General features: G+C 45.3%; 1 protein-coding gene across 3 annotated transcripts in view; it reads left to right on the top strand.

The window, feature by feature from the left end:
* The window catches only part of BLTP1 (bridge-like lipid transfer protein family member 1), a 211,117-nt gene that overhangs the window by 170,661 nt on the left and 28,047 nt on the right, over window positions 1-12,409 (top strand). For 2 of the 3 annotated variants that reach the window (XM_069104875.1, XM_069104874.1), the window contains 6 exons: window positions 93-346; window positions 2,197-2,412; window positions 3,311-3,491; window positions 5,441-5,537; window positions 7,598-7,759; window positions 10,802-10,941. In XM_069104875.1, the coding sequence (XP_068960976.1) occupies window positions 93-346; window positions 2,197-2,412; window positions 3,311-3,491; window positions 5,441-5,537; window positions 7,598-7,759; window positions 10,802-10,941 (1,050 nt within the window). Of the gene's footprint in view, window positions 1-92; window positions 347-2,196; window positions 2,413-3,310; window positions 3,492-5,440; window positions 5,655-7,597; window positions 7,760-10,801; window positions 10,942-12,409 lie in introns of all 3 variants that reach the window. The other variant, XM_069104876.1, reaches the window with a different exon arrangement.

Below are 12,409 nucleotides of genomic sequence, written 5' to 3'. Positions count from 1 at the left end.
CCTTGATCAAATGGAGGAACTTTAGCTTAATTACAAAGGTTTGTCATTGAGAAAAGGAGATTCATTTTAATCATTTTTCTTTTTGCCATCAGTTTCCTGAGGAAACAGAATTGGACCTTTTGTCCGTAACCATCGATGGGCCGGCCCCGTGCTCATCCACCAGTGAAGGATCTTGCTCCGTGTTCAGCTCACCAAAAACCCCCGTGATCTTCTCACAAGGCATCGCTTTTCACAGCGAAGAAGGCAGGAGGGATGACAGCTTGTCTTCTTCCAGTGAAGATTCAGAGAAGGAAGAGAAGGAAGACGAGCAGGACAGGGAAAGGCTCTACCTTTACAGGAAGCCCTCGTGAGTGCTCAGCCGTCTGCTCTTGTCTCTCAGACCAGGCAGGGCTACAGCCCTGAAGCCAGCTGCGAAAGTGTGCGCGTACGCAGTGGCAGCCTTTCATAGCTCTCTGTGGGTTTGTTTTGTTAGCTGCCTGTAACTTTGATGAAGCTGTTAATTGTATCAACTTATCTTCTAACTCCTGAGGATTCTCTAAGTAAACCATCGCCTAATCAGCATAGAGAGGGGGCTTTGTCTCCTCTTTGCCCATCTTGATGCCTCTATGTCCTTTGCCTTACTGCTATTGCTCTCACTATGACTATGACAGATAACAGGAGGGAAAGGCACGTCCTTTCTTTCTTCTCCTATTTTCAGTGGGAAAGCATCGAGTGTCTCCCCATTACATAGAATACTAAGTTTTGGTTTTGGATACTTATTACTGTATTAAAAAAAAAAAAGATCCTTCTTTGCCCATGCTTTGTAGGGTCTTTAGCATAAATGAATGTCATTCTTTATCAAAGACTTTCTCTACATCACTTGCTGTAAATGTGGTTTAAGATTTTTTTCTATTATGATTAATCATGATAATAGTTTTCTTAATGTTCACTTTTTTTGCATTCTTAGCACAAATCCAGCTGGATTATACCAGATCATTGTTTTGTTTTTTTACATAAATTGCTGTTATCTCTTTGCCAGAATTTAATTTTAAATTTTATGATCTATTCAGTAATGATATTGGTCTATAGTTCTCTTTCTCTGCTTTATCCTTCCTTTATTTAGAAATTAGGAATATATTTACCTTGTAAAATGAGTCTAAGAGAATATTCGGTTTTGTTTTGCTTTTTGGAGGGGATATGGCAAGGCAATTGAGGTTAAGTGATTTGCCCAAGGTCACACAGCTAGTAAGTATGTTAGGTGTCTGAGGCCAGATTTGAACTCAGGTCTTCCTGACTCCACAGCTGATGCTCTATTCACTGTGCCACCTAGCTCCCTCAGAACACTCAGTTTTTGAGAATAATTGAGTATAAATATTAATAATGCGTAATTATTTAATAATCTACATGTAGATATTAATTATTCTTTAAAGGTTCTACTATAAAAATCAGTCTGACCCTGGTTTGTTTTTTGGTAGGTCCTTTACAGCTAGTTTGTTTATCTTTTCTGAGATTAGATTATTTAAGGTTTTTAATCTGTTTTGTGTTTAAATATAAAATGCTTTTGTACATAAATGATCACTCTTTACAGTTTTCAGTGCACCTAGCCACTTTCACACTCTCCAGCTAGAAAGGAAACAGGAAATAGGATTATTTCCAATAGCACAAGTTATCCCTAGCATACAGATGTGGCTTCCTTCTCCCTCTATTGTAAATATCTAGACTATTAGGCAGGAAAAGAGTAGGGGCTCTCGTGCCCAGCGCCCTGGCGGCTCCTCGCTGCCTGGTGACTCTTGGGCTTCCAGATCCTGCGCCTGACTCGCTGACGTTCTCATCCTCTTTATCACAAGGACGGCTATCTAGTCCAGTCTCCTCCTCAGTTATGGCTGTGAAGTTCATTACTTTGACCCCAGATCGGAATTTTATATTTATGTTTATTAAATTTCATCTTAATATTTACGCTGAAACATTATACTATTTTAGCTATTCCTTTCCAAGTCTAGGAATCTTAGTAGTGTTAGAATAGTCCTAAGTGCTTTTTGTGGTTCAGTGAGGTTTTTTAAATATGAATTTGTAAAATGTATATGTAGGGAAATATCAACACTATGTTCACTGTAATATGTTCAAGTATAGGTTTTTAGAAATATTTTATAGCATTTAGTTTAATGAAGAAAGTTAATGAGTAAATGAGTAATTGAATGAGTGAATATTGTTTTGTAGCCACACATCCCGTAAAAAAGCAACAGGCTTTGCTGCTGTGCATCAGCTATTTACTGAGCGTTGGCCAACGGCCCCCGTCAACAGAAATCTGAGTGGCACAACCACGGAGAGAAATATTGACTTTGAGCTTGATATCCGAGTTGAGATTGATAGTGGAAAATGTGTCCTGCATCCAACAACGCTTCTGCAAGAACACGAGGACATGAGCTTGAGGAGGTGAGAGGCCGGGGAGAGGAGGGTGTGGGCTCCCTCTTCATGGCCTTCATGGTTTGTTCAAGTGCAGGGCTCTGCCCAGATTTCAATGTAATGTTTTAAACACAGATTAAGTGTAACTGATTCTTATCATTCACATTTCTGTACAGTGGTGTGCAACATTTAGAATTTGGGGGCATCAGGAAGGCTTCCTGGAGAAAACAGGATTTTAGCTGGGGCATGAAGGAAGAGAGGGGGGAGAGAAATCCAGGCACGAAGGACAAAATGCCCGAGTCAGGAAACAGAGTGTCCTGGGTGAGGAGCAGTTAGGAGGCTTCAAGATGAAAGGGAGGTTTGTTAATGGTCGAACGGAGGTTCCAGAACACTCCAGCTAATGGATGGGAAGAGGGCATTGAGGTGTGCCAGGGTGAGAGGACAGGAGATGGCAGCAGCAGGGAGATGCAGATTTGGCTTGCCTAGTTTGTGCTTCTGTCACGGGTATAAAAAGAGTGAAAGATTGGGGTTTGCTAGCGTAGACAGTTTAGTACCTTTGGATGATGGTTTACGTAGGAGTCCTTCTCTTTTAAGTGTCAGGGCACAGGGGCTGGGCTGGGTCAGAGACTTTGAGGGCCTGATGGCCAAGATAGGCAGCCTTAGTCTCACAGTTATTTAATCTTCCACCGTGCGTCCAGTTCCTATGATGCCCTCCCATACCATGCCAAAGATGCTGATGAAATTTTCTTTTTCACAAGTTCTAATAGTTGAATTAAAAAATACAGTTGATGTAGTTTCACTTTAGAGTGTAGTTGTAGCCTAAATTTTTTTGTTTATTCATCAAAAATAAATATAGTGAACTGATTGCTTCACATAAGATAACATCATAATTTTCTGTCAGTAACAAACAATACATTTCTGTCTGCAGAAGTTACGACCGGAGTTCCAGAAGCTTAGATCAAGAATCCCCCTCGAAAAAGAAGAAATTTCAAACAAACTATGCTTCTACGACTCATTTAATGACGGGCAAAAAAGTGCCATCGTCTCTGCAGACCAAGCCCAGCGACCTGGAGACCACGGTGTTTTATATCCCTGGAGTTGATGTCAAGGTGAACACGTCCTCGTGCTGAGGAATGAGGTGATAGGGGTGCTCGTCATCTTCCCTTCCCCTGTGTGTGCCCGTAGGGTGATGCTAAAAGTGGCGCTGGGGCCGCGGCTTTCCTCTCATTAAGCTGTCCCCTCCGTCCTCCGAGAGGCCTTATGCTCTGTCATTGCTGCACTTTCTGCTGCTCACTCTTCCCATGAGACGTGACATTTGGCAGGGAGTCGTGGATGACTTGGGGAATTTAACAGGTTTCCTGGTGCTGCTTTTCTGGCTGAGTTGGAGTAAGAGAGCCTTCCAAGAGGAGGGGTGATGGCTTCTGCTTGCCATGTGGCTGTCTTCTCTCTCACACTGGTTGTGTTCACACACAGATCACTTCCACAGACATTTCCTGAGTAGAGAGTGTCTTAGAGTCTGTGAGATTTACACAAATCCCATTTGCCTGGTTTATATTGCTCTTGCACACTTGAGAATAAAATTCAAATGACAGTAGTTGTATAAATGAACAAAATGAGGAACCAAATCCTCTTTTTCTGATCTTTATTAGGACTGTACAAAGAAGAAAAATAGTCCTACAAGTAAAGAGAGGGAAAAACAGAGTAAGGAAATCAGATCTCCTCAGTGTAAGTGGAGAGGAGAATCTGATGCTATTTCAGGCCCCTTGGTGTGAAGAGGAGAGTGCATAGGCTGGTGGGGAGGGGAGTGGAACCCAACCAGCTCTCAACAAGCTGGGTGGATAGAGCTATCAAACTTCCTCCTGGAGAGGGAAGATTTAAAAGAGCAATGGTAGTCATTTGGGGGAATGAGTGGAGAGATTTCTTTTCAGATCAAACCCCAGTTAGTCTGGCAAATATCCAAGTTTCCAGCCAAGATGCTAAGCGAGTGACCTCAAAGGCATCCCTGGTTTTTATTTAGTTTTTGGCCGAAGGGTAGTTAGAGCCCAGATCTCCCAGAGAGGACATTCCTCCTCATCTGCCCAGGGCCCTGAGCATAATTCCTCAGAGCCGTATGGAGGCATCACCCATGGGCCTTGAACCCCTGGCCTCCAGAGCCTCTGTTCACTGCTCTACAGTGCCTCTCTGATTCTTGGAAATAAATGGAATTTGAAGTTTCAAAAGGAACTTTAAAAAAATAGTTTATTGTCCTTTTCTAATAATCAAATAAATGAAATCATTATTGCCTTAACCCAGGAAGTATTTTATTTACCTGTAGAATATTTACATCCAAAGAAAAGGGAAGATAATAAATTGATGACCAAAAGTCACTCAGAGTAGGAGAAAGGAAGCTGCAGGTCATAGGTCAGCCAGCACCTTCCTGTGGAGCGGCTCACATCTGGTTTGATGTCCGGTCCAGCTCTCTAAATCCTGCTCAGTGGTTAAGGAGCTTTGCAGCTGACCGGCCACATCTAGCAGGACGGCCAGCACCCTGGACAGCGGGCTTTACTTTGGTGTTACCCAGGAAGGCACTGAGATAAAAGATCCTGCAGACCGTTGCCCTAACCCAGCCTTCTAAATAAAGAGCCTTTTGGGTCAGGCTAGCGACTTTCTGCTAGGTTAGGCTCCCCCTGAGACTAGAGACTGTGTGAGTGAGAAAGGACCTCGGCAGCCACCCCGGGCACGCTCCTTTCTCATTTTATAGATGGAGAGAGTTGGCTGAGACAGCGTAGGTCACAGATCTGACAAGGGCAGAATTAAGGCCGAGGTTCTTCACTCTTAGTCAAGGACTTCTTCATCATTATGCCTCAGCATCTTGGCTTAAAGAGCACATTATTCTATTTTCATCTCTTTTTGCTTGTGTATCTTAAAGTATAATACTATTAACATTTTGATTAGTGAAATTCTACTTTTCAGAAAATTATAGTACAATGAAGATTTTATTCTAAAGAAAATTATTTCATTAATTAGGCCTTTGTTTCTACCTTATTTGACTTTTAAAACTTATTTGTTTTCAATGCAGCTACATTACAACTCCAAGACCCTAAAGACTGAGTCACCAAATGCTTCCAGGGGATCTTCTTTGCCAAGAACCCTTTCCAAAGAGTCCAAGCTGTACGGTATGAGAGATAATGCCGCGCCTCTTCCTCCTCCTCCTCCTCCTCCTCTTTTACCCAGCGCTTTCCAGAGCAAGACTAACACCTTACTTCCTCCCCAACCCCCACCTATTCCTTCAGGTACTGAAGAAGAATGTACTGTCTCCGTTCATGTTTTTTCCATCACCTACTTGCTCTAGTGTTTTTTTCTTACAAAAGTTGATGATTAAAGGTCACTGGCTTAGAAGAGCTAATCCTAAAAATCACATTGAGGATTATAAGCACAGTGTTCCTTGGGGCATTCTTCAGATTAATAAGCTGGTAGCATAGCACCAGTCTGAATGGTAGACAGAAGCAGTCAGGCCTGAGTGTCCTTTATTTCATCCACTACACAGCTGTGTTTGAACGATTGGTGGTCAGGAACGCTGTCCTTTAAGTAACCTTTGCCTTTGTAATGGCCTAGAGAAGGCCTACGGTAAATGTGACCTGGCTACATGTGAGGAATTTGAGAGTGAGATGAGTGTACCTTTCCCTGTCTGGGTCATTTCTGTTTTCTGAAAATTGGATTCTGGTTTCAGAATAGATAGATGATTGGGAAGAGGAATGAGCATCCCTGGGGGGACCATCCTTCAAAGAGAGATGAGGATGAGAAAAACTGAAGCAGCTATAGAAATCTATAGCACTTTACAATCACAAAACACATTGCATGCACAAATGACGGGGGCCTGTGTGGGGGCCCACCTCAATTCTGCATGTTGGGATATAATGGAAATCAAATGTTGAAAGGTTGGGCAGACTAAATCAGGCAGAGAAAGGTGGGTATTGACCCCGTCAATCAGCCAGACCCCTCCGCTAGATGTTGGGGTGACATAGTCAGGCCTGCAGCCTGGTGGAGGACGAGACACAGAGAGAACACGGACTGCTCTGTCTGATAAGTGAATGCTAGAGGGACACCTTTCAGCTCCTGAGTGAAGGAATGACTTAAGAGCCGTCTTTGACCAGGAAGGTGATGGCTTGGCTGGTACGTCTGCTGAGCCATTGTGGCATACAAGCAAGAGCTCTGGCCTGGAGGACTGGATTAGGGTTCATCGTCACTGAAGCCGCCGTCCTGAGAGCGTAGAGTGAGGAGCTAGGATGGAGATGGCCAGAAGGGGAAGCTGAGGACACGTCAGTCCACTGCATAGCATTTAATAAGCACCTAAGGACCTCCCACTGGTAGCCATGGATATAAAGACAGACACTGGTGTGGCATGGTGGTGCAGTGAATAGAACACTGGCCCTGGAGTCAGGAGGACCTGAGTTCAAATCCGGCCTCAGACACTTAACATTTACTTAGCCCTGTGACCTTGGGCAAATCACAACTCCAGTTGCCCTGCCTTCCCCCCATCCAAAAAGCAAAACAAACAAACAAAAGAATAAAGACAGAAATTAAGTAGCTCCTTGCATCACAGTGTGGAGGGAAACAGCAGCCCATACATGCATTCCAGCCAGTGGTCTCCTTCCCTGTTCCTTTGCTTATTGTCTTGTATACCCCCTGGCAAAATAAATGCTTCTGAGGGAGGAGTCATGTATGAAATTGCACAGCTTGGCAGCTGATTGAGTGTGAGAGCTTTGAGGTGACACTTCCCTCTCCCGCAGGGGGGGGTCTGCAGTTGTCGTGACACGTATTTCTAGATTTAGTTCCAGACACCTAAAAAAGCTTGTGAAGGACACACTCTGCTTACACCTTCCTTTGCCATTCCTGCATTTCCTGCAGTCTCACAATTCACTTCCCTTCTAAGGCAGAAAAAGGAATTAAACCAGAGGATGTGACCTAGAGCAAGTGGGAAGAACCGTTGTGTTCGCAATTGTCGATAATCCTTGCATTCTAACGTCGTCTTGTCATATCTCCCAGCCTACTGTTTTTTCTTACTGCTTTGTTGTATTACTCATCAGTAAAAGTGGTCCTAATTTATTAGATGGTTCACTGTATCAATATGTGTCTTGTAACTGTGACTTCTCTAACAATGAAATCTGTGTTTTTACTTCAAAGAAATGGTTTCTCAAATATCTTTTAATAAGTGTAACACTTATAAATGTTTCAGCCAAAGGAAAAGGAAGTGGAGGAGTAAAAACAGCGAAATTATATGCCTGGGTCGCCCTTCAGTCACTACCAGAGGAAATGGTGATTAGTCCCTGTCTATTAGATTTTCTGGAGAAGGCCCTTGAAACTATCCCTATCACACCAATTGAGAGAAATTATACTGGTAAGCCACTTTTTTCTTTCTTTTATATCTCTGTAGAGACAGATTTACCTCTTTTTTTTCCCCTTAATTATGGTGATCACATCTAACATCATATAACTGTAAGAGATAAGTAGCTATTATCCAGCCCAACCCTTCATTCTACAAATAAGGAAACTGGAGTTTTAAAGAGGAGGTAATATTCAGCTGCTGTGTCATGATTTCTGGGGAGCTCAAGTTTGCAGAGACCAAATGAGGAGTGTGGGAGCTCAGCAGAGGTTTTTGGGATTGGAGAAGGAAGAGGAAGTCTGAGGGGGACCAGGAAGCCCATCTGGCGTTTGGCGGGCAGCGTGGTCTAAGTGACCACGCAAGCAGGGCTCTGGGTTTGGCAGCTGGAGAAAGCGGGGTTCACATATGGCCTTCAGCGTCTCCTTAGGCGTGTGGGTGCCGGCATCCTTATCCGTGTACGGTAACGGTAACAATGATAGCTGTGGTGCTTACCTCACAAGATCTGTTGTGATAACCAAGCGAAAAGTGACAGTCATCAGCACCTGCTATGTATTCGACCAGGCTCTTGGCATGGAAAATATCAGAAAAACCAAACAGCACAATTGGAGAAGGGGAGTCCCCTTAGTGGGCGTCGTAAGTGTCTGAGGCCTGCTTTGAACTCATGGCTCTCCCACCGAGCTCCCTCTGGGGGAATGTCCCCAAGGAGGTCTGAGAAAGGCAGAGCACAGTGAGGCTCCTGCCTCCCCGCTCCCCAAAACGGTGCTCCTCCCGACGACTGTGTAATCTATAGCCTGTTCATCTTCACAAGAAGAGTGGGAGATACTTGATCCAAAGCTTTGCTAAAGTCTAGGCCTTCTCCTCACCTGTTCTGTTAGTAATCTCGTTTAAAAAGCAAAGGGATCTAGCCTGGCATAGCCTGTGCTGGATACCTGCCGTGCTGGCTCCTAGACATCCCTGCTTCTCTCCCTGGATGTGTGCAGCCATGCTCCTAGTGAACACTCGTAGCATCACCCCAGGAATGAAGGCAGACGCATTGGCCTGGAGTGTGCAGACTGCTTCCCTTTGGCCCTTCTCGATGATCTTTCTGATAAACTTCAGAGTGGGTTAGCAGTCGGATCCCCTAGCTCTTTGAGGACCCAAGGATGGTGGGCTTCTGGCCACATGGCCAATTCATCAAGGGTGACAAGGCCCTGTCTCACCAGATCCTCATGTATCGAGAGGACCCATCCCCGAGAATCATTACTGTGCTTTCATGTCAAGGGGAGCTTGATCTCTGTGGTAGAAGAAGCAGACCCAGTAAAGGTGCTTCTTCTCCCACTTGTCAGGGGTCACCCTCCCCTCCAATCCAGGCTGAGCCTCGGACTCTCCTTTTTCTCCCTGGCAGTATAACTGTTGTCTGAAGTTCCTCCTGTGTTTTAGCCCTGCAGCACTCTTGTTCTAGGACATGCTCGACATTCATCTTGTCTCACCTGGCCTTGCTTCCATCTTCTGTACGTCTCTTTTTTCATCTGACTTGTTGAATCCCTCTGCATCCAGATGGGTCTCTTTAGGTAAACCCCCTTTTACTTCCTCCTTGGAATTGTTTCCCTATGTGTCTTTAAACTTTCTTTTTTGAGCATCTTCCACCCCACTGGGCCGACTTCCCTGGAAGTGCTTTAGTTCGTGGGTTCTTTCTTCTGAACTCTTAGAATCAGCAGGTTTTTCCATATGCTGGGATGCAGACTGTGCCCGATTTTCTTTTTCTCTGTTAAACTCTAGGTTGGAGTCGTCTGAGTTCCCTATTAGTGAGAATCAGATCCATAAGAGAACTTAGCTTGATAGTAAGGAAATGCGGAGAGAGCTCCAGCAGGTGTCCAGACCATTGGGTTTCCCCACCGTTACTATCTCGCACTGCCAGGCCATGCTCGGGATCTGTTTCCCAGACTCCCCATTTCTTTGCTCTTTCTCCACTGACAAAATGACTACTGTTTCTTCTTCTTATAAGCTTCATCCAGAAGGGCTGTGAAGCTCAATGAGGTGATGACCCATAAAGGTGTATATAAATGCCGGCTGTCACTGTTCTCCTCATCAGCCTCAGTCTGGCAAGGACTTCACTCCCTCGACCTTCTGCCACCATCCAGTTGAGTTCAGGCAATGTTTATAGAACAGTAATTACAGGCTGGGGAGCTGGGGGGATGGATGCACATAACTTCAAAGTTTACTATCAATCGTTAACGCTGTCTTGAGTTTAAACAGTGAACAAAACAGTGAACGAGCTTGAATCTCTAGTGATTGCCAGGTTCTGAGGACTAAATGCTTACACTAAAACGGGTGGGGAACCTGCAGCCACTCTTGAGGATCTAGAGGGTCACATGTGGCCTCAAGGCCATGGGTTCCTCACCCCTACACTAAACATTTAACCGTGGCCTCTCAAAAGCTGGTGCCTGAATTTCCTCACGAGTATACTCTCTTAATACACAAAACTATCCCCGATCCTTTCTGCCTACCATGCCGTTCCCGTCCATGGCCACGGTCCAGTCATGCCTTTCATCCCACGAAGTCTCTTAGGGCCTTGAGTTCCTCTCATGTGCACAGACTCACTGGAGGCCATGGGGCTGGTCTTACTGGCTCTGTGCTTAACTTGTATCTCCTGTGAAGCTGTAGATATCTCCATGCTCTTTTCCTTCCTTCTTAATGAGGGCTGGTGTCCAGCTCATATGGGGGATAGCCATTAGACAGACTTCGCTCACCATCACCCTCATCCCTCTGATTGGATTTGTAAGCCACCACAGACTTTTTTTTTTTAATTTCCCAGCTTTTGTTTGATGCGTTTTGTCTGTGGCCAGGAACCAGTTTACCCTTCTGTTGAAATGGCCCGAGGGTGCATCACCGTGGCTGGCATCCCCTCCTTTGCCATTGCAAGCCGAAAGGCGCAGCCCTGGATTGGAGTTGGGGGCGGGAGGGTGGTACTGTGCCCCTTATAAGGATGCACGTTTCTCGGAGGAGCCCCAGCCTGGTGTGACTTCATAAGGACATGCACTCCTATTGACGTGTTAAATGGCTGTTTATGTTTCACAGCTGTTAGCTCACAAGACGAGGACATGGGGCACTTTGAGATGCCAGACCCGATGGAAGAGTCGACGACCTCATTGGTGTCATCCTCCACGTCTTCCTACTCCTCGTTCCCTGTCGATGTCGTGGTCTATGTCCGAGTGCAGGTGATTGCATCGTTGGTCTGGCAGAGTTGGGGTTTTTTACTTTAAAAATAATTCTTACTAAATCTGAAAAAGTCCGTTATTAATCTCACCTAAAGACTGCAGTTTCCTGACTTTACTTAGTAATGCTTCCCTTTAAAAAAAATGGTCACACTTCCTCCAGCACTTCTCATAATTGTTAGCTCACATGGGATTCAGAGCATATTAAAATGTAGTAAAAATGGTATGACTCAGTCTTAAGAACAGAATTAGAATGTAAATGATGCTGTTTAGCATTCGCTCTCATAGGAGCTCCAGAGACGATCTAGTTTAGTCGATCCAGCCGTTTTAGTTTAGATCTAGTTTAGATCCAGCCGTTTAGTCTCATAGTTGAGCAGACTGAGACCCATGGAGATTAGGTCACACAGCTTGGAAGGGGGCAGAGCCAAAATGTTAACCGAGGCTCTAGGATCCCAAATGTAACGCTCTTCATTTTGCTTTACAAAGGGGAAGAGGAAAACATGATTGTGGGGGTCAAAGGGAGCCTTCAGATCTTTAAACCGTGGTGACCAGGCTCCCTATATACAAGTTTTCATCCCACCCCCCAGGAACCTTGTTGGCCTACAGGTGAATGACAGGTCCTGGATCACGCCCAGCAAACAGCGCCAGACTAGTTTCATCCACCACGTCCAACTTGAGTTCCAGCTCAGCCCACAAGCAAGCAAGGCTGGGAGCTGGGGAGGAGGGGGCGCGATGGGTCCATTTAGCATCTGGGTATGCCATTGTCATGAGTGTCCACATACCCCCTCTCCTTTCCTCCCTCCCTCGGGAGGGTTCTTCCCTTTCTTTCTCCCTCTGGCTAAGGCCTTCTCCAAGTGTAGGAGGAGGGACTGGGCGCCCATCTGAGGAGAGGGTGTATCTACAGCCTGAACCCCTTGGTCCTTGGCTGCACTCTCCTGTCCACAGCCACCACCAGTCACCATTTGAATGGATTGCCTACATGTTAGTCTCACTTTTGGTGACTTTGTCCATCATACAGAAGATGAGTATTTAAATACAGTAACTTTATGAATCATACCTTTTTATAGTGAGAGCTTAAGGCACAATAGAAGGCCCTTCATTGGCACCATGGTCAGGGGAAATGGTGGCCTTTATTTGCTGCCACAGTAGCTCTTTCTGTGCAGACTGCTGCCCCTTATCAACCTGACTGAGCTGCTATTCTCCAAACACAGACTGTCTCTTTGAGGCTTAAAGGTACCGTGAGGAACCTGTGAGCTTGCTGCACAGACACAGATCCTGTATATAACCTGCAAGAGCACTGTAGGCCTAGTTCTTCCCCCGGGAGATGACTTGGGGATGGGCCTTGCCCAACTTAAGCAGCTGGTTCTTGGTCCCCAGCCCCCCTGACCTTCCCCGCACAGGACTAATATGCAGGACCCAGAAGTCACACACACACACACACACACACACACACACACACACACACACACAC

This window comes from Petaurus breviceps, unplaced genomic scaffold, assembly GCF_028583685.1.
Source record: "Petaurus breviceps papuanus isolate PSGF00001 unplaced genomic scaffold, PetGlider_PUasm1.0 689, whole genome shotgun sequence".
NCBI lineage: Eukaryota > Metazoa > Chordata > Mammalia > Diprotodontia > Petauridae > Petaurus > Petaurus breviceps.
This window is presented reverse-complemented; position numbering and strand designations above follow the sequence as displayed.